Source organism: Haliaeetus albicilla, chromosome 13, assembly GCF_947461875.1.
Source record: "Haliaeetus albicilla chromosome 13, bHalAlb1.1, whole genome shotgun sequence".
NCBI lineage: Eukaryota > Metazoa > Chordata > Aves > Accipitriformes > Accipitridae > Haliaeetus > Haliaeetus albicilla.
The window spans coordinates 7,685,776-7,709,934 of record NC_091495.1 but is presented as its reverse complement, the minus strand read 5'-3'; the positions used below and the strand labels follow the sequence as shown (position 1 = coordinate 7,709,934).

The following is a 24,159-nucleotide window of genomic DNA, read 5'->3' as shown; positions in this document are numbered from 1 at the left end:
GCTTTTAAGATTAATGAAGCTTATATGCAAGTAACAGATCTGGCTTAATTTTAAATGCAGAAAGACTGTCTTGAATGAATGGGGGAGGAGGGGTTCAATTTCATACAGAAAGTAGTTGAATGTTAGTGTAACATAGAACAGCAGTGTGTCCTACTGGTAACATTTTCAGATGGTCTAATAAAAACTTGACACTACAACACACAGAGTTAAAGCTTAAGAGGAGACATAAGTTTAATGGTATCACAGTCAAGTAAAAACAAGTAAGTTGTCAAGTACTACAGAAAGTTGCTACGCTTAGTTTTCAAAGTACAAAATACAATAAATACATGAGGCTCTTTGTAAAAAGAGGAATCTAAAACTACATTGTCTGTTACAGCACATAATATTTTGAATACATGGAATTCCTAAAATGCTACAGCATTTTTAAAAGTTATTGCTTAATGGATCGGTCATGTGGTTGTCACCGTTCACATGCACTTCAGTTTAGCTTCTTTAACAAAGATTCTGCTTCCAGCAATAAGCATTTGGGTGCTGTGCACGTACTCTATTTTAATTTCTCCCATCTGGAAAAAGCCTTGGGATAAATTTGGACAAAGCCAAGTTGTCTGTTTCATGATGATTCCTTCAATGGTAAATTGAAAAGGTCCTTGTATTTAATGCAGAAAAATGGGAAATTCTTTTCTGCCATGTTTGAAGAAATCAGAGTGGGTACTTGAACATAATGGTTTGCTTAGACCAAAGGCAGCAGAATTTCATTTGCTTGTAAGCATTATTTCATCTTGTAGAATGCCCTCATCCATTTGCTAATGCATCAATCCTTCATTTGTTTTCAAAGCACATTCTTCATAGCTTTCAAATTACATTGTCATTGAAATAAGTCTCATGATACTGGAACCAACACAAAATGGATTTTTTTTTTTGTAAGTCATCCGTGATTAGTATTTCAAGAATCTGGCTTCTGTACTATTTCATGCCAAGCTTCTTTGTCTAGGTTTAATCCTTGGATACAGCTGAGGGTAAAATAGAAATGAGATTTAAAATTTTAGTGCTTTAAAAGGTTACTTTAAAAAAAAAAAAAGACAAAAAAAGAGGAAAGAAAAACCTCTCTCTAACACAATCTCTAGTAGCAAAAGCATGGTTATAAAAAAACACCCAGACCACTAACAAATATAAATTTAGCATTCTTAAACAATCTTAAAAAATACTAACCATGTCAGTATGGAAGGAAAGCATTACACAGCACCTAATTCAGTACCTTAAGCTCTACCCAGATTGGTGGGCTAGGAAAAGCATGTGGCTTTAAGTCAGGAGACTTTTGTGTTCAGTGAACTACCAGATTTTTCCCTGTTTTATAAATGGAGAGGTATTAAAATCTCTTTTGCTTTCTCTCTCTCAATGCCTATCAGCCTTTATATATCTATAGCTTTGGGCAAGCTGGAAAAATCTGGCTGTGTAAGAACTGTGGGAGCTATGCTTTAGTTAGTGGATAGTGGGTGGCCAGTTAAATTAATTTAACTGCCCAGCCATTAATCAGTAGCTGTCACCCTGTGGCCCTTGAGCTGTGTGCTGGTCACACATTCTGGCTATGGACGCACAGGTACAGAGACTGCGTCAGCCTCAGCTGCAGGGTGACAACTGACAGGACACAGCTCAACACAGGGCACAGCAGTGCCGAGATGCTTGGGAAGCTCTTGGCTCCCACTTGCAAAGTGCTTTGGGAACAACTACTGTTCTGCAAAGCATGACTACAGGCATAAAAATAGAAGTGTACAGTTAGGAAAGATGAATCCTCTATGCTCTAAACAGTAATGCATGTCTACATTACATCCTAGGTTTTTTCAGCTAAAGTTCTTAAAGATGCCCTCTTCAGCCAGACTCTGGCTTTCTTTTTCACAGTCAGCTAATGATTAAGAGAAGACCAACAACTTCACCCACAAGTTTGTCTCAGCCTGCTATGATTTCACCACTAGCAGAGATAAAAAGTCAGTCAGAGTAGCGTAACACCTGACAGTGTTCAATAGATTTTGTTTGGTATTAAGAAGTCAGTATTTTGACAGTGTTATCTTATTTGCATTCAGTTTTAGAGCTCTCACAGCTTAGGGAGCTACTGAGTCGCTAAGAAGGGTAGAGTACTGATGCAGATAATTTCAACCTTGTTTTTATTCAGTGCACCTAACTGCAAAAGGATAAAGGAGCTATGATAAAAATACAATTTAATACAAGAATATATTAAACTACCAAACATTTTCCTCTGTGTTAAACATCTTAGCCTAGATTTCAGCTGCTATATTCGTCTCCAGTAACTGCTTTTAAGAATAACCACATAATACTTCAGTAACAGTACTAGGACAACTGAACAGACACAAGAGCGTAACAGTTAATACTGGGTTTGGGTAGTTTTCACCAAAGATTCTGTTCAGACTGTATGATGCTTAGAAGGATGAGTTGTGATCCCCAGTCTAAGCTATGTTGCTTTGTGCTTTTTATTACAGAAGCAGAGATGCTCCTTGTGTTCTTACACACCTGTGCTCAGGCTGAGTGCACAAACTTTATGAAGTAGTAACACATGCACAATTCACCCTGGGGCAGGAAAAAAAAAAAACCAGCTGCCATTTCTGACCTTACTGTGCAGGGCTGATGGCAGCTCTCAATTTGGAAATGTTTACATTTGGAGAGGAAAACACTAAGCAGAAGTACTATGTAAGGGAGAATTTTACAGTACATTGTGGGTAGGCCTGACCTGAAAGTGATACAGAAATGAACTGATTTTGCATTAGATATAGTCGCTCTGCAAAATCTAACCAGTTTAAGGATTATCTGCATGAGGAAGGAGGTTCAGCCTCTTTCAAGCATCATACATCACTCAGCTAAAATTCACAGTGGTTAATCTTTAGCAGTGGCAGAACCTCTTACCTCCAGCAACAGGACAACTGGATATGTAGAAAAAAGCTTAATGGAATTTTTATACGTGTCCATTTGCTATGGTTTTCTAGCAACTCAACCACAAGGAGAAATATAGGGACATAATTGAAAGTATCTATTATTTGTACACAGTTGTTTTTAATAAAAGAGGTAGTACAGAAGGTGATGAGCAAAGGAGAGGCCATTCATTTAAGGCCTTTGACATATGGTTAAATATTACTTAAAGAGCATAGAAGAAAAAGATCTGCCTTTATTTGGCAACATGATCTCCTTTTCAACACTAGAAAAAACTATAGAGTTGTGCAATATTTTTCTTAAAACCCTCTGAAACCATCTTGGATCACAGGGTGCACTGTGTACACCCAGACAGGGGAAGACTCGTGACTAATTCTTCATAGAAGTTTCAGTTCTTAGGGCCCTTTGTGCCAGTATATCCCTTTTTAAAAGAGGGGGAACCCTGTTCTGTTCACATGCTCAACAAAACCTTATGCACATGTCATGTTCAGATAAATCTGTGTTAGATATCTAAACAGAAGGTGTTAACCTACTCTGCCAAGGTTCCCAGCTCCCCCAGTGAATAAATGGAGGTCATCAACTCCTTCCTCTTGACTTTTGAAATTGCACTTAACCTAGATGCATGAGAATAATGCTGTGTATACTCCACATAGTGAGGTGTTTTGTTTTTTTTTTTACTCTGGAAATATCAAGGACTCACCCCTAGGAGGTTGCGGGGAACATAGCCTTCCTTGTCATTCAGCCGTGCCCACCACCACTCAATTTCGTCTTCATCTTCCCGGCGCAGGATTGTCATGCAGTCTCCCTCTTTCATTGAGAGCTCATCGTCATTTTGAGCCTCATAATCCCAGAGTCCATAAATCACTCCTTTGTTCATTATCCCCATTTTCTCCTGGACTCCTGCAACATTAAAAACAGAGCAGTTCAATAAAAGTTAAAAACAAACAAACAAACACACACACACCAAAAAAACCCCAAAACACCACACCAAAAAACACCAACCCACACAACTGAAAAACTAACCAAACGAAAAAGCCACCTCAGTTCCTATCACACTTAGCACCTTGCTGTCATCAGCCTACTCAAAGTCAGTCCTGGAACAGGTAGCACTGTGAAGTTAGCCCTGGCACACGGCAGACAGATTCCTTCCTTACATGTGTTCAAAAAATACGAGGGAAACACGGAGAGGAGCACAGATGGATAAAAGGTTATTTTTGTGCTAGTCTTCACACTTCCTAAGTGATGAGCAAGAAACACTTGTTTGTACTCTTAATTCATTGGTAATCTCTTTTCTGTCAAAGGGAGATAGCAATACCTGCTTATGTTGACAACCATTGTCATTTTGATGCTTGAGGTGTCATTTGCCACCTGTGTCACTTTAGTTCAGAACTTTAAAACAAGTTGCATCTCAGACCTATACCTGAAAGATTTGTCTGCTACACACCAGCTGCTTTTGGTTAACTCAAAACATTTTTATCCCAGCAGTTCTTAATTTCTGCCCCATTTTAATTATTTTTTAAACACTGACTTCAGAAACATGATTCTGTTCAATTGCTTCTGGACCAAGATGTTCTGGAGTACATGCATATGCCTTGCAGATGTTATTTAGAATTTGCTCATTTTAGAGCTGTAGCCAAAGGTGAAATACTATTCTTTCTGTACACATTCCTCAGCTTCTAAGCAGCAAACGAGCAAGCAGAAAAAGTAACTTAACTGTTATAGAAACTTTCTCTTAAGTAATTTTTCCATTTTAAAATACTGAATCCTACTGGGTTTTTTGTTTGGTTTTGGTACTGTCAGGAGCAAAGAGTATGTATGTTGCACATCGTATTACAAAACTTGTCATTTCCCTTTCCATCTCTTACCTATTACAACCTATTGTATAGAATTCTTACCTATGTCTGCTAAAGGAAGCATCTGCTCAAATCAAGTTTGTTCTTTCTGCATGCCAGCTCATCATGCAAAATTAAATTACTTCCACTGCACCCATGTGGAAGGTTAAGACTGAGCACTGAACATCAAAGCAAAGAGAAGATTCATACAATGGATCTGGTCTTCTAAAAAAGTGTTAACAGTCACAGGGGGGTAGCAGCACAAACCAGCTCTTACAGACACAAGCATTAAGCCTTAGAAAGTGAAAAATGACATAATTAAGCAGCATCAGACTTGTAATTTAATCAATGCTAAAGGACTAGCGGTTTTATTTAAACCTGCCTGTACTTGTTGGTGATATTCAGTATTGTGCATCATTTACAACAAAAAGGGATTACGTGAATCAATTAATTACACCAAGGTTTCTCACCTTACAGACAAGTTTAGAGGGCCAGGTTTTAATGCGGTATCTGTTCTGGAAACAGACAAATACACATCCCCAGACTTCTTTTACAGCAAGAGACAGATTTAGCCAGTGAATGAATTTCTTACTATAACTATAGGCAATCAGAAACAGTCTTTGCAATAGGATTAATTCCGACTGGAACAATATGGAGATTTAATAGCTCAACAGCCAATGTATCAAGAGATACCTTAGTTTCAGTGGTTTCAATTTTGAAAAGCTGGCAATAAGCCAAAGCCTTACAGTCCTTTCAGGACCCATTGAAAAAGTATCTCATAACACACACAAAAAAAATCCCAAACCCAAGAAAAAACAGAGTATAAAGTGAGATCACAAGAAAGATGTTGGGTCCAAAAAACCCCACAAACAAAAAGAATGTATTTCTTAATGCTTTATATAATAAGGCCATGGATCTCCTTCCCACAGGATCTTGTAGGCTGTTTACCTGAATTTTAAGACAAATTCCCAAAAGAAATGTCTCAAGACCTATTCAACACAAAGATACTACCTCTTAACTCATATTAGAGTTAAAACCAGTAAGAAATATTGAACAAGTATTATTTTTAATCTAGTCCTACAATCTTCCTTGGGCATTTTCTGTTGATGACCACCATTGGAGTCTGGATACAAAACTAAACAGAATTTTGCTTAGCCCACAGGTTTTGATGCTAGTTAAATAGGCTCCCTCCCTTCATAGGGAAAACCATATATTTGGCACCAAGAGATACAGTTTTCCAACTTAGTGAGGACAGCTGGGCAGACTATTTTGAAATACACTGGCTGAGCAGCTTATAGAAGCTCAGTTCTTGCATGTTCCACAAAAACAGAAAGGCTGTATTACAGCTTTTTACATTGCTATTACTCTAACCTCTTACAGATAGGTGACACTCCAGCTGGTGGTAGGTGCCTAGGGGACAAGAACTACATACAGGACAGTAATTTAAAACCTCAGTGACTAATACTCATCACACCCTAGGGGGAATTAATCCTCTCCGTTAAAAGACAGTTTCCCTGTAGTCTTACTATTTGAATAAAATCTAAATTTAATATGGGATTTCTTTTTAAATGCAAGAGAAGAAAAAGGCCAGAAAGATAAAGTCAAATTCAGTGCTTACTAACCTTCATTTAGGCAGAAACTTGGCAATACCTTTCTTGGTTCTAAAGCGCACATTAGGAAATATTCCTCATTTAAAAGACACCAGATAGCAGATATGAACTTCCTACTGAGATACCCAGACCACTTTTGGTTTTAATGTAAAAAAAAGTACTTATGTAGTAAGATTCACCTAATCATCACCTCACACTGATATATTTGTTGATGCACGCTTTTAACTCATTTCAAGGGTTTTAATGTAGAGGAACATTTTGTTACTCAGATCTTCTCTAGAAGTTCAATATTACAAGGTTAGTCTCAATGGACCTCATTTTGTGACAAGAAGCTGGCTAAAACCTCTCTCTTTCCAAGAGAAACTCAAGGCATGGGCACACCAACCTAAGCATGCAGCTCACCACTTCTCACCCAAAAGCGTACCGAAAAGTGGCAGGTGAGTCCCTAGCACACTCCAGAACTCAGTTGTCATCACCTACCATATAAGAACTGGGAGCACTGTGTGTAGCCTTCTTCCATTTCCTCACATTTGTCTGCAGCCGTCTGCATGTCACTGTAGGTCATTGCAAATACAGCTGCACCTGACTCCACCAAGAACTTGCACACCTGCACATTATTACAAGATGCTGCACAGTGTAATGGGGTCCTGCAAGCCAAGAAGATGACACATTACTTTTATTGCTCATAGCAGTCCTTACAGACTCCTAGGGGCAAACCACTTTTGTGCATAACCCCCAGCAATCTACTGCATTGCTGAAGGCTTCCCACCAGAAATGCTTAAACTAGGATGTCAAGAGCAATTGTTTTTCACAAGTAACAGGAGCTACCAAGAGCTGCTTGAGCCCTAAAGCTGGGCTTCCATATGGATCTCTAGTCACACTACCTTTTTATAATCCATTAACATTTTAAGAACATTCATTAAGGCAATAAGAATAAAAAAATAAATCAATATTAAAAAAACCACTCAGATATCCTTTTGACATCATGCCTCTTACAATCTAGATAATTACTTCAAGACCTGAGTTGGTGACAAGTGCAGGTAACTGGGATGACTACTGAGGCTGAGGGACAAGAAGCATCTTTATTCAGTCTTGGGCCTTAGACACTTTTGTTACAGGCAGATATAATAGTAAAATCACTGCCCCCTTCTCCTAGCCTTTTGTAAAAAAGCTCCCTAGCTACCTTAAGAAGGATCTGTAACCCATTATCAGTTGCAAGCCTAGTTTGTAGGTTGAGGTTTTCTGCTTCGTTTTGTTTTTAAGTTGTCCAAGTATTAGACATAGAACTGAGAAGAGTTTGCAGGGCTAGATACTGTCCAGAGCACATGTAAGCTACAGGCTGTCTCACAGAGAGGACATTGGGAATTTCAGCAAACAGCTTGTTACACGTAAGCTGTCTTCAGTATCTCAAAGAGAGAGCGCAACTTCCTGACAACTGTATGCAACCTACTAGGCCTTAGACACACACTTTTTTTCATATAGAGAACATTAATATAATTTGCCTATTTTCTCCTCGGCACATTCTCATATGGTGCCCCAAAGACGACTGCTGCTGTTCTACTGTGGAAGAGCCATTGCCAGCTCTACAGGAGCAAACTGAGGGACCTTCTGAGGGACCTGCAGCAGCCCCCAAGCTGCAGCTCTGCTGTGGAGAGCATCTGTAAGGTACCACTTAAAGAAAGCCTTACCATCCATCACTGTCTGCAGCATTCACGTTCACACCAAATTGCACCAAGAACTTCACAATTTCCGTGTGTCCAGCACACACAGCGTTGTGCAGTGCAGTAATCCCTTCATCGTTGGGCATGCTAGGATCTTCAACCTATTCAGTCAGAAAAGGAGACATTCACATTCTCGTGAAACTCTGTACCATAAACATCTCTTCACATATAAAAATGAGCTGTCTTATTCTGAAATATGATTTTGAGCCATATTTCTATGAAGGACATGAGCAACAGGGAGAGAACTACAGCAGTAACCAATCTCACAAGAAGACTCACATATAAGCTTGCAGCCTCCTTTTAATAGTAAGAACCTAAAGTTGTTCAGGGAAATAGTATCTTGACAACTTAGTAAAAGCATTTAAAACAAATTTCTGGTATTTGCCTATTTAACTGTAAGTAAAATTCACATCCCCCACATGCCAGATAGGGGGTGAAACACTATGTAAGAAATGAGGAAAAAGTTGTCCTGCAAATTTTTACTCTTGATGCCAAATACCCAGTGTGGATTTCACACACTTTTAAAACCAGCCTCCAAGTGGCCACGTCCTGCTAGGACTTATCTCCTCCAGGGCAGATCTCGGTTGTGCACTATTATTTTAGCTTCCCCAGTCAAGAAAAGCTGCAACTTCCCAGTTTGAACCAGGATTGCTATTCCTTCTCTTAGAAGTTAGCATTTGTACCTCATAAATTATTCTCTGCACGAGGTCAAACTCCCCCTCTAAAGATGAATCCAGAAGCAGCGCGAGGGGATTGAATTTCACTCTCATTCCATGCCCAATTCTCTCGGAGCCAGTTTTACGCAAGTTCGTCCTCTTCCCCTGTGAAAAGGTAACACAAGTTACAGGCATTTTTTTCTGGGAAGAACAAGAATACAGGATTGCTTATTTGGGAATGACAGCAGAAATGGCCAATTAATGCAGTGTTTAATATTAAATTTAAACTATTTTCTACCAATTCCCCAACACATTACAAATATAGTAGTTTAGGCATGTTATGGAAGATCTCTGCCTTTGTCTCTAGACAAGGTCACTATCAACTCAAATACAGAATTCACCTTGATCAAACACATTAATAAAACTCCCAAATCCCTGAAAATCAGGAAAAAATGCAATTTTTTTTTTGTATTCAGACCATTTTAGCATTAGCTCTCAAAGCTGTTACACAAACCAAATAGTATGCTCCATTAAGTACGCTACTTTTTAAGCACCGATGTTAAAGATCCTAACATTTTCCCAAGTTTAGCAGAGGTTAGCAGGAACATAAACTGTTACGGAAAATGATTTTGGAAGGAATATAGAACCAAGTGTAGAAACACTTTAGATACTCCCAGTGATACTGGAAACCAAGTATTTCTATAGCTGAGTTTGTACTCTTTCCTTTAGACAATATATTCGCTCAGCATTCTCCCCAGCTGGCTGTGCAGCAGCAATAAACACTATTCATAAGGGTATGTAAATTTCTGACAGATGTCCAAGCAAAGATGAATAGAAATGACTCATGTTTTGCAAGAGCAAACATGTGAAGATAAGATATATACGAAGAGATTCCCAGAAAATACTCTTTTGCCTGTTGATTTATACATAATATCAAAAGTACAGGCTTTCTAAAGAAAGAGCCTGTCAGCACAACCCAAGTATTTAAATATGAAATCAAGAAGTTGGGCCGGTTTCTTCTCATCATTGCAGAATTATTACAAAACCAACCAGAAACGAGTTCTTACAATTTAGGAAATCCTACCACTCAAGTTTCCCTTTAAAAAGGAGAAAGGACAAAGTCTTTAAAGCATGAAAACATGCAATGACTATTCCATGCAGAAATTGCAAGGTTAAAAAGCACATTTAAAGCTTTTAACTCCTCTGCACTGAAGTGATGGAGGAAAAAACACTTTCATGTATGAAGTTATTAGAATTCTATTCATAATAGGTTTTAAAAGAAAGTCTTTGAAGAACTGAAAGCAGTAAGCATGTCTGTTCTACAACAGTGAGATAACACCATACCACATGCAGATACAAACTTCCAAAACAAACAAGATGGTAAAATGCTGCCTACCCTTAGCCCAAAGAGACTCCACTTTGATACAACTTGAGAACTGACTGATGTTAAATCAGGTTCCAAAGAAAAAGTCAGAAAACACCTCAGTAGAAGAAATGCAAGCAGCTGATGTCTACCAATGAGTTTTTAGTTTCTGCTTTAAAGAAGCCTGTTTCTCCATATTTTTCAAGCAAGGCACTTTCAGATAAACAAATGCAATCCAGGATTAAGATAATTAGTTTCCATCTCAGATCGGAATAGTAGGAAATGCTTGTGAAATCCGTATCTGTGCCTCCCCCCCCAAAAAAATTAACTTTATTTTCTCTGAAGAGGCAAGTATAGTTTGGATGTAGTAAGCAGACTTCCATAAGGAGTGTTCTATACAGCCCAGAAGAGTTTTACTATTTGTGTATCAAATTCCATTTGAAACTTTTCATCATGTCATTTATTCCAGAGACAACAGAGACTTTTCATGACTGTCATTAACTCTGGAGATAAGGGCATCACACAAATAGAACAGATACCCAGAGGGACTTCTAGACTATTTGTGCGACTGTTCTCCCACATCTGCTTAAGTTCTACAATACAAGGCACAGGATTTATGGCAGACCTTGAGATGACTTATTGACAGGGCACCCAAGTTGTAGGCTAATACTTACAGGAGGCAAGGAAAACTGTCCAGTAACTTCAGGAGGCCTCATATTGAATGAGTCCTCTCCCAAACTCTCTGGTTCCCCTGATGGATAGGGAGGTGGTGGGTATGGAGGATATTCTTCCATGTATACTTCCAGTGGCAGTGGAGCTTCTAGGCTTGGCTCTTCCATTTTCAGCTGCGTGAGTTCATCGCCATCTGATACTCCCTCAGGTACAGTGTCCAAAGCTACGGAGGGAACAGCAGCTTCACTCTGATCTGCTGGTGTGTTTTCTGCTTCCTCAGCAATGGCCGGTTCTGGCATAGAAGCAGCTGTTTCTTTTTCCGATTCTGCACTTAGATAAGGATTTGGGATTTCTGCTGGGCTTTCAGGACTGGCAGCTGATGCTGTCTGTTTGGAGGGATGTGATGGAGCTGAGATAGTCTCCATTGCAGCCAGAGTGGTCCTCTGATACAACAGCTTCTGAATATTGGGGCCATTAGGTCCTTCTGGCTCAGTAATGGAGCTACGTTTCTTCAGTGGTCTGGGTGCATTGGACAGCTTTTTCCGTAGTGCTTCCAGATCAGCATCACTCTGGTTACGATACGGATTGGATAAGAAAGGCAGCAATTTGGTTGGGCTAAGGGGACGGGGTATTCGCTCTGTTTCGTGATTCTCATGAGCAGAGGCTGTTGTTTCCATCTCAGGCTCCGGACTGCCTGGCTTGCCTTGGAGGTTTGAGTAGACATTCTCCGTCTGCGGCAGCTGATTCTGTACACCAGCTCCTGCCATCACAGGCTTGCCATACACTGCAGAGCAGTTCAAAGAGGGGTGGGGAAAAAAAAAAGTGTGAATATTTGATCAACAAACCTAAAAAGAACATGTAACCTGATCACCTATGTAGGGCAAAGAAGCAGAATAACACAATCAACTGAACAGAATTAATCGGGTAACCAGGTTTACCCTTAGGTATCTTGCAAATGCAAGACAGATATTTTGCACTTTCTGTTAACGCTGATACACAGCATGTAAGATCCACCCAAGATTCTTACAGCTGCACTAACCTGCTTAATTCCCCTGAGGAACAGCTTTATACCCACAGACCAGGTGGAAAGTACATCTGAGGTTTATGAAGACAGAAGGGAGGTAGAGAGCCACATGCTTACCGCTTGGGAAGTGTGGTCCTCTGGTCTGTGCCCTCGTCAAAGCACTCTGCACTGCCTGCTGGAAGTTCTTCCCAGGAGTCTGCTGTTGCGTGTACATGCTATAAATTGAACTTGCAGCCACAGTTTGGGGCTTTCGAAATGGTGGGAGTGAGGTCTCTTTGGACGGCTGAGGGGTAAAAGGTCTTACAGCTGCTGCTGGAGGACTCTCCTGTTTAGAGGAAGGAAGAATTTGGTCCTGGCTAGAGGAAGGACCTGCAGGCAGTACAGAAATTCTTTGCTGTATCTGCTGAGAAGGATGGGATGGCTGCTGTACTACTGTTTTTTGTTTGTTCCCCATAGTTACAATAGCCAAAGGCAGCTTCTGCAGGTTTCCATCCAGCTTAGTATCAGAAGGTTGCAGATGACTGGCTTGACCAAAGTAAGGCAAATTTATCTGTTTTGGTTTAGTGGGGACAGGTGGTGGTACCTTTGTTACATTTTTATTGGCTGTCTGAAAGACAAAAAGAAAAAAGGTTAATTAAGATTAAACAGCAAAAAGCGTTCTGCTGTGAAGGACCAAAGATCCTCAAAGAATGACACAGTATCTAGCATTTCTGCTGCTGCTGCAATATTGTTTACAATATCAGTGCAAACATGAAGAGACTTCGTAAACATTTTACCATCATAGTTGTTTACACTTTGAACCCATTCTCTTTAATTCTTTCTGTAGCAGCTCTGTTTAAAACATCAAACAATGGCAGGGCACGGTAATTTCTCTAGAGATAGTGCAGGCACTTAGTAGCATCTGTAGGCAAGAAGCTTGTTTTCCAACGGAGCACTTGCCATCCCCAGTTCTTCAGTGTTACTCCAGCCATACCTGATCAAATCGTGCCCCTGTGCCAAGATTTAGGTGGGAAGTCTTGCTGCAATCAAACATGTGAAGGACACTGCTGCATTAAACAGTGAAACAAGTGTGTAAATGACTTAAAAACACCCCATGCAAATGCCTCTGCACATATAATCTCGGGGAAAAAAGTTATATGCATACATGCTAGTACAAGTAACACAGCCATCTTTATGTATTCAGTCAAAACGTAGGTTTTCATCACAGTGACTGTAGGGAACAATTTTGAGTTACCGATTGCCATTAATAGCCTAAAAGACTTTTTTTCCTTAGGAGCAGTCTTTTAAAAGACGACCTAGGTACTTTTCAAAGAGCTTCTTGGCAGCAGTGTTTGAAGAGCTGTGTAGTAATCCCAGTCAGATGGAATGCAGTAGTTCGAGTTTCCTGCATACCTGTGCTTCTCGCAGGAGATCTTCACTACTCTGGTTCTTTCTCAGCGTGCCCAGCCCAGCAGACTGGTCCACAGAATCAAACATTGAGAATGGACGCACTTTCTTCTCTTTGTCTCGTAAAAAAGTTTCTCCTTCAGCTGTTGTTAGAGAGAGAGAGGAAGACTTTTAAAAGGGACAACACAATTGTTGGAATGAGAGTCCTGTTCTGTGCAATATTCAAGACAGTGTATGCAGGGAATGCTTTTTGTATCCATCCTACTGCACTAAGGACCCAAAGGCCTGCCAAATGCTGTATCTTGCAAATTGAACAGAAGCATGTATGAATGCATTAGTATCTACTTCACCACCTGAAACAAGTCTCTTTCAAAAAAAATAAATCCCTGCAACACCATACTAAGCTTATATGGCAATATTCTTTGACTTTTTTCTGTGCTTTCAAATGAATTCTTTATACTTACTGAAGCATTTAGAAGAGACAGGTATCATTATCTAGATTCTCCATATTTTAAGATTAGCCAAGCATGTAAGAACATACCTTGTCCTTCACTAGTCACAATTCCTTTTCCTGAAGTCAAGGCTGATCCTTGACTAATATGATTGTCTGCATTTGAACTACTCCAGTCAGTGGCAGATGGAGAAGGTTTTGCACTGGGGACCACAGAACCTAGGAGAGAACAAGTGGAACAGATTAAGCTAAAATAATGTTTTTATTGACTTATTTATTACAGACAGGTTTTTTTGTAAGAGTCCGGTCTAGACAGTGTACAAGTATATACATGTTAACTGCTATAAATCGTATCACTTTAGATTTTTGCTCATTTGTTTTAAACAGAGAATGCAAACCAAGCTCAGAAACAACTATCAAGGCAGCAGCAAAACTGTTTGTCCTAGCACATGTCTGCATTTACAGCATTCAGACAAGAAACTTCTCTAGACTGCCTTCTTTCCAGTTAGTAACAAGAAACTTCTCTAGACTGCCTTCTTTCCAGTTAGTAAGAAACTTACCTTGGATATTTACAGTAACTTAAAAGTAACAGGATGGAAGGTAAGAAGGGATGAGAAAGATATATTGTGCAAAGAAAAACATGATGCCTTAAAGCATAAATAGATCCTGCCATTGATATCCAAAACAGCAGAAAAATCATTTGTATGTTCAGTGTGCATACAGGCACTGCATTAAAGCTGATCTTCATTCATTGGAGTAGACATCCATAGAATCATAGACTGGTTTGGGTTGGAAGGCACCTTAAAGGTCATCTAGTTCCAACCCCCCTGCCATGGGCTGGAACAGCTTCCACTAGACCAGGTTGCTCAAAGCCCCAACCCACCTGGCCTTGAACACTTCCAGGGATGGGGCATCCACAACTTCTCTGGGCAACCAGGTCCAGTGCCTCCCTACCCTCATAGTAAAAAATTTCTTCCTTATAACTCATCTAAATCTACCCTCTTTCCATTTAAGGCCATTACCCCTTGTCCTATCGCTACATGCCCTTGTAAAAAGTCCCTCTCCAGCTTTCCTGTAGGCCCCCTTTAGGTACTGGAAGGCTGCAATAAGGTCTCCCCAGAGCCTTCTCTTCTCCAGGTTGAGCAACCCCAACTGTCTCAGCCTGTCTTCACAGGAGAGGTGTTCCAGCCCTCTGATCATCTTCATGGCCCTCCTCTGGACTCGCTCCAACAGGTCCATGTCCTTCTTATCTTGGGGGCCTCAGAGCTGAACACAGTATTCCAGGTGGGGTCTCACAAGAGCAGAGTAGAGGGGAAGAATCACCTCCCTCGACCTGCTGGTCACGCTTCTTTTTATGCAGCCCCGGATACAGCTGGCTTTCTGAAAATGGGTTGAAAAGGCACATTGCCAGGTCATGTTGAGCTTCTCATCAACTAACACCCACAAGTCCTTCTCCTCAGGGTTGCTCTCAATCCATTCTCCACCCAGCCTGTATTTATGCTTGGGATTGCCCCGACTCATGTGCAGGACCTTGCACTTGGCCTTGTTGAACTTCATGAGGTTCGCGCGGGCCCACCTCTCAAGCCTGTCAAGGTCCCTCTGGATGGCATCCCTTCCCTCCATCATGTTGACTGCACCACACAGCTTGGTGTCATCAGCAAACTTGCTGAGGGTGCAATCAATCACACTGTCCACATCACCGACAAAGATGTTAAACAGCGTCAGTCCCCAATATTGACCCCTGAGGAACACCAGTCTGCTTCAAAAATAACTACGAAAATGCTTGCAACTTGCTATTAGTTTAAATATTTCACCAAATTCTCTCTACTAAATTCTAAATCATCTAGTACAATAAGTGATATTAAATTCAAATAGTAATGATAAGCAGCAGGAGAAAAGCTTCATTCTGACAAAGCATTGGATACTCTCTCTCTAGGAAAGCAGGTAGTTTTGCCCAAATGCTAAAAAAAAAAAGAGTGAAGTTTCAGTTCAAATAGCATACCACCACAGATTCCTATAGCAAAAATTAAAATCCTGTACAGACTAGAGCTAAAATTCCACTCCAAGAGTTTTAGGATCTGCAAACCAGATAAAATTAAACAGTTCCCCATTCTCCACTACAGCAAGAGACACTTGGACTGGTTTTGTGTCATGGCTACTTTAATAATACCTGCCAGAACTGGAGATGGAGGGAGGGAGATAAAAAAAAAAATAAACAAACAGAGCTATTCTACAAGCTCAGCCTCCATTTTTTCCTTTTAAGAAGATCAGAGTTTCTCTTATCTCTCAGCTGAAAAGTAGTCTTCTCCCAAAATAGCACAGAAGAGATATTTGCAACTCTCCAGTTTCTCCAGACTTCTACTTTCATGGAGCTGAACAGTATCTTGTAGAAGAAAGCCAGAGAGAGAAGCCAGGCAAATCTCCATTAACACTGCTACCAGGAGAGGCCAAGCCTCGTGTCAGGTGTTGGACTTACCTCTCCCCATATTTCTACACCATCAACATGTCAGCAACTTTATTGCTATTCCTGTGCTACAATCAACTGCCTCCTTTATAATACTTCTTGTAATGTTGGTTAATACTTCTTGTAACGTTAGTTAATCTTTTACATGTGTCATTTCCAAAATGCATGATCAGAAAACTTGGCTTTGCTACTTTTTAAGTCCAGGCACCAGGTGGTTACCATGTATGTCCTAAAACTGCCTCTAGGAACTTAAACACACACTGTTGTATAGTTTCTAGAAGTATTTTTAAATAAATAAATAAATCTCTAGTTTACAGAAAAATCCTCCTACATTCTACACTGTATAACAACCCAGATTGCTCACTAAGAGGATTACTTAATTTACAACACATTGAGTTGTATAACCTCAGTGCTTATGAAGTATATTTAGTGGGACAGAAAAATAGTAAGACCAACTTCTCAATACTTTGCTTAAAAAGAAAAAAAAAAACAAAACAAAAGAAAACACAGAAGAAAAAGAAAAAAAAGACAGAGATGGTAGATAAGAAAACAAAACATTTCCAGAGAAGAAATATTAATCATAAGCTATTACCTGCAGGAGCTTTAGCTTGTGAACTGCTCCCAGCTCTCATGTTGGGCAGAGTTTGTGTTTTTAGTGGACCATCAGGTACCTGCAAAGCTTGTGTCCCATCTGAAAATGCTGGTTTCACCAAAAGTTCAGGTCTGGAAGCAATACGTGGCATAGTAGAGGACTGGATATAAGGACCTACTGCTGCCACTCGACTTGGAGCAGAAGCCACTGGCTGGGGTAAATTCCCATCTGAAGAGACCTTTGGGGAAGGAAAAAAAAAAAAAAAAAAAAGAAAATTTAAAGAATGTTATGCTGCAGTATCCATCCATCAGAGTTTGAAATAGAAGTCAAAAAGGATAAAACAAGTAGAAAATGATACTCCGATATTAAAAATGGTTTTCTAACAAATCTTTAAGAGAGATAAACATGAGGTAGTAATAGCAAAAAAAAAAAAAACCCAAAAAAACCCCACCCATGACAGCGTAAGAGTTCTTATCCATAAAGAGTAAGTTAACACCAATGTACCATGAAAGTACTTTAATAATACAAGACTTCCACCACATATGGATAAAAACAAGTCTAGCATCTGAACAGCCTTCCCCACAAGCCAGTTTTTACTTCAGACTGTACAGGCCACAAATTAAATTAATTTTTTTGTTATTAAATATCCCACACTTACTGGTACATTCTCTTTCTGTTGCAGAGCTGCCTTTTTCTTCCACAGGCGCTCTCGCAGCTCATTAACACGCTTATCCATGACTGCCACCTCCGAGTTGCGCTTGTTCAAACACTCCCTCTGTTGCTGCAGCTTGGCATTCTGCTCCTGGTTCAGTTTGTTCCTCAACTGAATAAATTCACAAAGCAGGGTTGGGGGGGCGGGGAGGAGGGGAAAACAACAAAAATCAAAACAAATTAACTTTCAGGATGGGGGACAGGAAACAGTTACAAAGAGAAAAGCCTTCTAAAAAGTCAAGTCATGCCGGCAAACTCAGATTATTTTCTCCAGAGAAAGTGTTGGTTAGTCTCCAAATTTTGCAGAGAGGAAAGGTATAAACACTGCCTGCTCCTTCCCCCATTTACGTTGAACCCAGTACAACTAACCCTTCATCCTCAGCATGCAGGCAGCCACACAGCTCTGTCAGGAACAGGAGCAATAGGATTTCTTTCTGACATAGTAAGAAACAACCCAACCAAGTTTTAGCCCTTAGAGTTCTGGGTCACGAACTGGCTTTCCATTACCTGTAGCTCCTTATACAGGCGGTCAAGCTCAGCTACAGCCGACTGGTTGTCGTGGTAACCATCAATTCGGCCGTTCTTCAGCATCTCCAGTTGCCTGGTGAGTTCCTCTACCTTTGACACGGCCAGCACCAGCTCGCGCTGCTTTTGCTGGAACAGGCTGTTCATCTGTTCAATCTCCTCCACTGGAGAGGACGAGAGAGCACAATAGCTGCCCTGAGAAACAGCCGAGCGTGGGCTGCTCCCATGGCAGCAGTTAAGGGGACAGAGAGCACCCTGCCGGCCTCTGGAGCAGGGCTGCACACAGGCTGCGGCCGACTGCCGCAACTCTTGGTCCCTGTCAAAGCAGCTCTTCCGTGAAGCAGTTGTAAAAGCAAACGCACCAGTGAGATTATGTAAATTCAGTCTACTTAGAGCACTGATGAGCGGAGAAAGAGAGTATTTTTCACTTTCTGAAGTATGGAGACAAACAAAAACCGCATTACCAGGCTCAATTTCGTCTGTAGAAGCCTAAATTCACTTAATGTTGAATTTCACAGGAAGAGGCTCACTCAACCACAAGGCATATTTATGATATTTAAAACTCTGAATTTAGGTTGTAGGAACTCAATGACAAAACACTCGAGCTGTTATATTAAACAAAGATTCAGAGGGCTTTTTGCATCTATTACAAACAGCTGTAATCAGCTGCTCCCACTGCCAAAACTGTTGCACTATAGAACAAAGTTTAGGGTATCAGTAGGCGTTCAAGCAAGTACCAAGAACCAGACCTACTGGGGAGGGTGCAGGGAAACAGATAAGCATGCTCCAAGATCTTGTATTACTCTACCATTCATCTACTCCTTTAAGCTGATGTTTATTTTGTGCACACCCCCAAACAGAAAATGCATTCTCCCCATACAAAAACACTTTTGCTTTATCTGTAAAACATCATGCTTCCAAATAAAACAATATATTTATATTTTAACTTAATAAACCAATATATTTTCATCTGCATCCAGCTGGAAATGACAAATTCTGTCCAATAAATACAGAGGTAGGGTGAAAAGGTAGGCAGAAGAATGCGTGTTGATATGAAGCTGAAATAAATATTTAATGTTGCATCAACATGCCGAACTGCAAGCACCCAACTAGCACAGTAGCAAGCCAGACACTAGTCAGATTTCCATAATTAAAAAGAAAAAACTCAGCCACTTTGGCCATTAAGTTACTTCTTGCGTAAGAGGCAACGTGGGTATCAGGCCAAGCTTTGTTACAGGCCAAGAAAACAACACTCTAAACGTGTGGGGTATTAACATCAAGGGTGGAAAAAGTTGCTGTAGTACACAAAGGTATAGCAAGGAAAAAACCTACACTGTAATTAAAAAGCAGATATGCTAGGCTCAAAACACAGGGTGCCCTTATGGGATATTTTAAAATACAGTAAGAAAAATATATTTTGTTCTAGGTAATTCAGGAGTTTTTCTGGTAAATACAAGATGTGAAATTGTTAAGATTAACATTTCCTGGAACACTGTAAATGCTGCCTCTGAATCACTGAAATCACCAGAAATTTTAGAGCTCCAAGAACTACACTTCATGAAAAATCACAGGCTACTTTCCCCAAGAAGCAACTCACCTAATTTCCCATTGCTGAGTCTTTTTTGCTCCACATGGCCTTTCAGTGCTCTCACTTTCTTAAGTTTGGCTTCCTGATTCTCAGCAATTTCCTTTAATCGCTTCAGTTTTTCCTGTTCAGCAGCTTGCTGTTGCTGGCGCTGATCTTGCTGTTTCAGGAATTTCAGACGTTGTTCCTGCAGTCAAGACAAGGAATTTTTTTATTTTTTTTTTTTATATGAACTTATGGTAAGGTACTGACAAAAACAGTCTCAAAACTGAAAAACAATTGCCACAGCAGCTCAGATCAGCTTTAGGCCAGTATACTGACTTCACAGTGTCAAGGGAAGTCTGAGAGAACAGAGCAAACATGTACTGATTCTGTCCCAATACAATCCTCCAGGTACAACCATTCTGTAGTACAAGAACCTACGGAAACAAAGGTGGTATCCATGTCTAACAGCCCTTGGTAAATTTTTCTTTCATGAAATTGCTCAAAACCCTTTGAAGCCTACGAAAGATTTAGCATTCATGTTCCATGACATTTGCCAATTTCATTTAATCACTACTTGGCTCTTAAGTTGCAAGAGCTAATGATTATTTTCCCTCTACCTTTTCCATGCTGCTTGTACTTTACAGATCTCTATCATATGTCACATTTTAAACAACTGTAAGTCATGTTGGAATATATTAGACATTCTTTATACAGAAGGCATTCCATAAATTATTGATCATTTTCATCACTCTTTGTATCTTTATTAGTTCTGCGAGAACCTCCTTAAGATGGGGGGAATCACTGCATACCAAAGCTCTCAAAATTTACAATTTCCTGGTAGTGATCACTGCTATCACAACACAGGATGATTCAAGACATGGGAAAACCTTCACAGTGACCTGGCTCCCATTTATACAACAGACATCATCTCAGTGGAGAGGATCCTTCTGCCTCTCCAAGAGTATAAGAGTAAAATGGTGTGCTATCAGTTTCTATATACAGAAGCCTATAGTTTAGAGCTAAAAGAAACCACTATATCACTTATAGAGACTTCCTTTAAATCACTGGCCATTACACATGGCTTCTAGTTCTGGAGATGATAGGTTGTTCCAGAGGTAGGTGAACTACTAAGACTTTCCCAAGCACCCACTAACAGCCAAGACTACCACCGCTTACTAACATTAGAACTCAACACTTCCTCGAAAAAAAATCACCACTCATATTTAGAACAGGGACTCTTGTGCACTTTGAATAAAAAAAAAAGAAGAGCAAAAGCATAAGCTTGCCTTCCGGAGAAAGCCAGGCAGCACCTGCAGTGTATGCTTTAGTTTAGAGTCAATCCCACACAGGAAAAGGTCAAAAAATAGATAATACAGCTCATGTCTAAAAAGAAAGTGTATTTTTCCCCCTCAGAATCTATTTTTAATATTGCATCTGATTTCAGAAGGCAGAAAAGAGGCAATGGAAAGCCTCTCTTTGGAGCAAACCTGGTTTCCTAAATGCCCTTTCAGGGAGACAATGTTAAATGAAAAACTCTCCCATGGGACACCCACAAGGCTACTCTTCTGCAAAACACAGGCAGCAGACACCTACCTGTATGGTTAGCTATCCAGTCTCAAACTCATAATTTTTTTTTTTTTTTAAATCTTGTACAATTCCCTTTATAGTAATATAGTAAATATATATAGATATAATGTTCCTATATCTGGTTTCATATAGACAGTGACTACAGTGTTATTGCTATTTATAAGACCAAGGTCTATTACTGCCACCTGTGAGTGAAACCGCCAAAAGTTATGAGAGTTTAGGCTCCGCTTTTATATGAAACACTCACCTGTCATTTGGAACCAAGAGGGCAACATTCTACCTTGACAAATTAATCTGAGCAGGATAGGTATTAACTGTGCTGCTAAAGATCAAGTGAAAACTAATCGCTTCGCTGATTGACTGATTTCTTACATTTATATTTACATCTTCTTCATACCAGTTCTTACCATGAAACAGAAATAAAGTTTTATTTGCTATTTTGACAGGCCATAGTACCACTTTGCAGGTGCTTCAGAACCATTACAAAGCCATAGTTTGAAGCAGTCCCCCAAGATACACCTACTGAAAGCCAAGGGACCCAAACAAGACGCTAAACATGGGGTGAGTGCTAGAACTCAGCTACCTTGAAAGGAGAGTGAGATGGGGCTTCTGACAGAGGAAGAGTAGCAAGACCAAGAGCCCCAGAGCAGCCCTCTTCCCCTGTAGAGCACATTCTGAAAGGCATGGGAACTCAACCATCCAAACAGCTAAGTGCTCTTCAGGATGGGCTTCCATTTAAGGATTCTTTGCAAAAAGCAGCATTTTCTATGGTATTTTCAAGAGTAGTGTGTACAACACTTAAGTCAAATATGAAATCCATGCCACCATTCTGAGGAGTCATTCAGAGTATTTTTTCCCCTAATCAATTTAGGAGCACCCTGTGTGCTTTCATTAGCTTTTCTATTATTGTTCAGCAAACCTTTTATAAATCATGCTCTTAGTTACTTTTATCACATACATGCCATCTTTCCCAGACAGCTGCCCCAGGAAACCAGGCACACTGAACTCTGTCAGGAGAAAGCAAGATATCATTACAGGACAGCATTATATCCAGAGACAAAAGCATTGTTCGGTGATCAAACCGGTGAATGGCTGGTCACAACACAGAACACAAATAGGGCTGGCAGAACCACCAGGGTGAATGACAATATATTAATGTTATATGCTCTATCCTTTCAGTAAACTATACGGTCACTTATATCACTGGCATTATTTTAATGTTTTACTGCTAGATATTTGCATAGGTTGACTTTCAAATTTAAAAAGAGGGAGCCAAAGAAAGGGAGCCCTCTGTTTACAAGACGTGAAAAAAAACCACAAATCCCCAACCCTCCCTCCACCTCATGTGACTCTTACTACCTTTGTTCCTGGCTGTAAACAATCTCATTCCAAACTCACCTTGTTAGCCAGCATTTGCTGTTGAGCCTCAATTTGTTGCTGCTGGCGTGATGCCATTTCCTGCAGTTCAGCCAGTGTCATATCCATCCTTGGAGCACTGACCTGTCAAAGAAAATCCAAAGCATGCTAAGTCTAGAATTTTTAATTTGGCTAGAGTGCAACTCCATAGAGCTACTGCAGAAAAGTATGATAAAGGTCTTTAAAAAAATAATAACAAAAACAGAGTATCCAGTAAAATAATTAGAAAGAAATGGCATATTTCCATGGTAAAAGAATAAATAGTTGTAAGCTCACACGTATAGCCCAATCCAGCAACACACACAAGCTGACATCTCTTGAAACATTAATATTTCTAGCAAAATCTCAGCAGCATTTTAAAGAGGCATTTCAGACCCCTTTATAATTAAGCTCAGCATGAATCAGCTTTGACTGACTGGGCCCAGAATGCTCAGCACACAGCAGGATTGATCTGTGGTTGTAGGTGTACCATTCAAATTCAATTCAAAGCACTTCAATGCAAGTTGAAGAAAACAGAAAGTTTAAATATAGCAGGGGAAAAACCCCACCACCCTCAAAGGTAGCATTATTATTACATGAGTTACCTGTTCACATCTGTTTCCTGAACCTAGATTCAATCTTATATCCATAATTATATCTTCTGGACCAAGAAAAAAATGACAGACAGTGGATTCAATGCTGAAACACTAACTGGTCTCAACTTGAAATCTGGAACTAAGGGATCTCTGACACAAAACTGAACATGAAATTACTAATGAACTGAAGGAAAACAAGAGAAAATTTTCAATGGGAGTAGAAAAGGGAAAGTATGCTGAATTTGTATGGGTGATCTCAGAGCAGCAAACACAGGTATGGCAACCAATGGATCTCAGAGACATCTTAAAAACTAAAATCAAGGGTGATAATTGTTAGAGGCTTTGTATCTGTTTTACAGCAGTCATTAGAGATCTCTCCAAAATAGCCTCTTAGTTTCCAGGGTAGGATTTGCACCAGTATCTCAAAGGAAGGGAAGCCTCCATTTTCACTATACTGGCCACTGCATCAAGCACTTACTCCATTCTCTATTCTTCGATCACCAGGCACTTTCACACCATTTCTTTTTAAGGCTGGATCTTGAGACCTTTGGCCAGTCCCTAGAAGAAATACAGGATAGTCAAAGACGGTAAGGTATTTTAGGATTTTTCTTATCCCTTTAGACATAGCATTCAATACAAAAGGGGAAACAGTACAATCATTTTGTTTTAGAATCTGAACAACTGTTCTTCCCATGCTCTTGCCACTTAGAGAAACTTGACTGATGACACAAGATATTTTTGCGAGACTGCTGTTCAATGTCAACATTTATTTTGAGATATAAGACTGTTTAAAAAAAAAACAGACAAACAAAAAAGCTTAACTAACAGTATGTTATTTCAATATTTCTCCTGTGGTCAACAGGCCCCTAGTAAGTCTGCATTACAGATTAATAGTCACAAAAACATGTTCCCCTCTACAAATGACACAAAAATATCTGGTTAATTCAGTGAGGCGTTTAGACCACAGTGTCTTAAAACCAGCATCTAGATGTTCTGGTGTGCCTTTGTCAACTGTCTCACAGAGAATATGAATAACAACAGTTAAAGGTTAGTCACCTATCATGAAA

General features: G+C 39.9%; 1 protein-coding gene across 2 annotated transcripts in view; it reads right to left on the bottom strand.

The window, feature by feature from the left end:
• Nucleotides 1–206: 206 nt before the first annotated feature.
• Nucleotides 207–24,159, bottom strand: part of TP53BP2 (tumor protein p53 binding protein 2) — a 50,903-nt gene continuing 26,950 nt past the window's right edge. For both annotated transcript variants that reach the window (XM_069800061.1, XM_069800062.1), the window contains exons 4-18: nucleotides 23,571–23,650; nucleotides 22,500–22,601; nucleotides 19,542–19,716; nucleotides 17,927–18,108; nucleotides 17,367–17,531; nucleotides 16,709–16,946; nucleotides 13,743–13,871; nucleotides 13,208–13,344; nucleotides 11,933–12,422; nucleotides 10,794–11,575; nucleotides 8,784–8,921; nucleotides 8,068–8,201; nucleotides 6,860–7,026; nucleotides 3,638–3,837; nucleotides 207–1,010 (exon numbers count right to left, since the gene is read on the bottom strand). In XM_069800061.1, coding sequence (XP_069656162.1) covers nucleotides 969–1,010; nucleotides 3,638–3,837; nucleotides 6,860–7,026; nucleotides 8,068–8,201; nucleotides 8,784–8,921; nucleotides 10,794–11,575; nucleotides 11,933–12,422; nucleotides 13,208–13,344; nucleotides 13,743–13,871; nucleotides 16,709–16,946; nucleotides 17,367–17,531; nucleotides 17,927–18,108; nucleotides 19,542–19,716; nucleotides 22,500–22,601; nucleotides 23,571–23,650 — 3,161 coding nt within the window. In that variant the 3' untranslated portion in view covers nucleotides 207–968. The remainder of the gene's footprint in view (nucleotides 1,011–3,637; nucleotides 3,838–6,859; nucleotides 7,027–8,067; nucleotides 8,202–8,783; nucleotides 8,922–10,793; nucleotides 11,576–11,932; nucleotides 12,423–13,207; nucleotides 13,345–13,742; nucleotides 13,872–16,708; nucleotides 16,947–17,366; nucleotides 17,532–17,926; nucleotides 18,109–19,541; nucleotides 19,717–22,499; nucleotides 22,602–23,570; nucleotides 23,651–24,159) is intronic.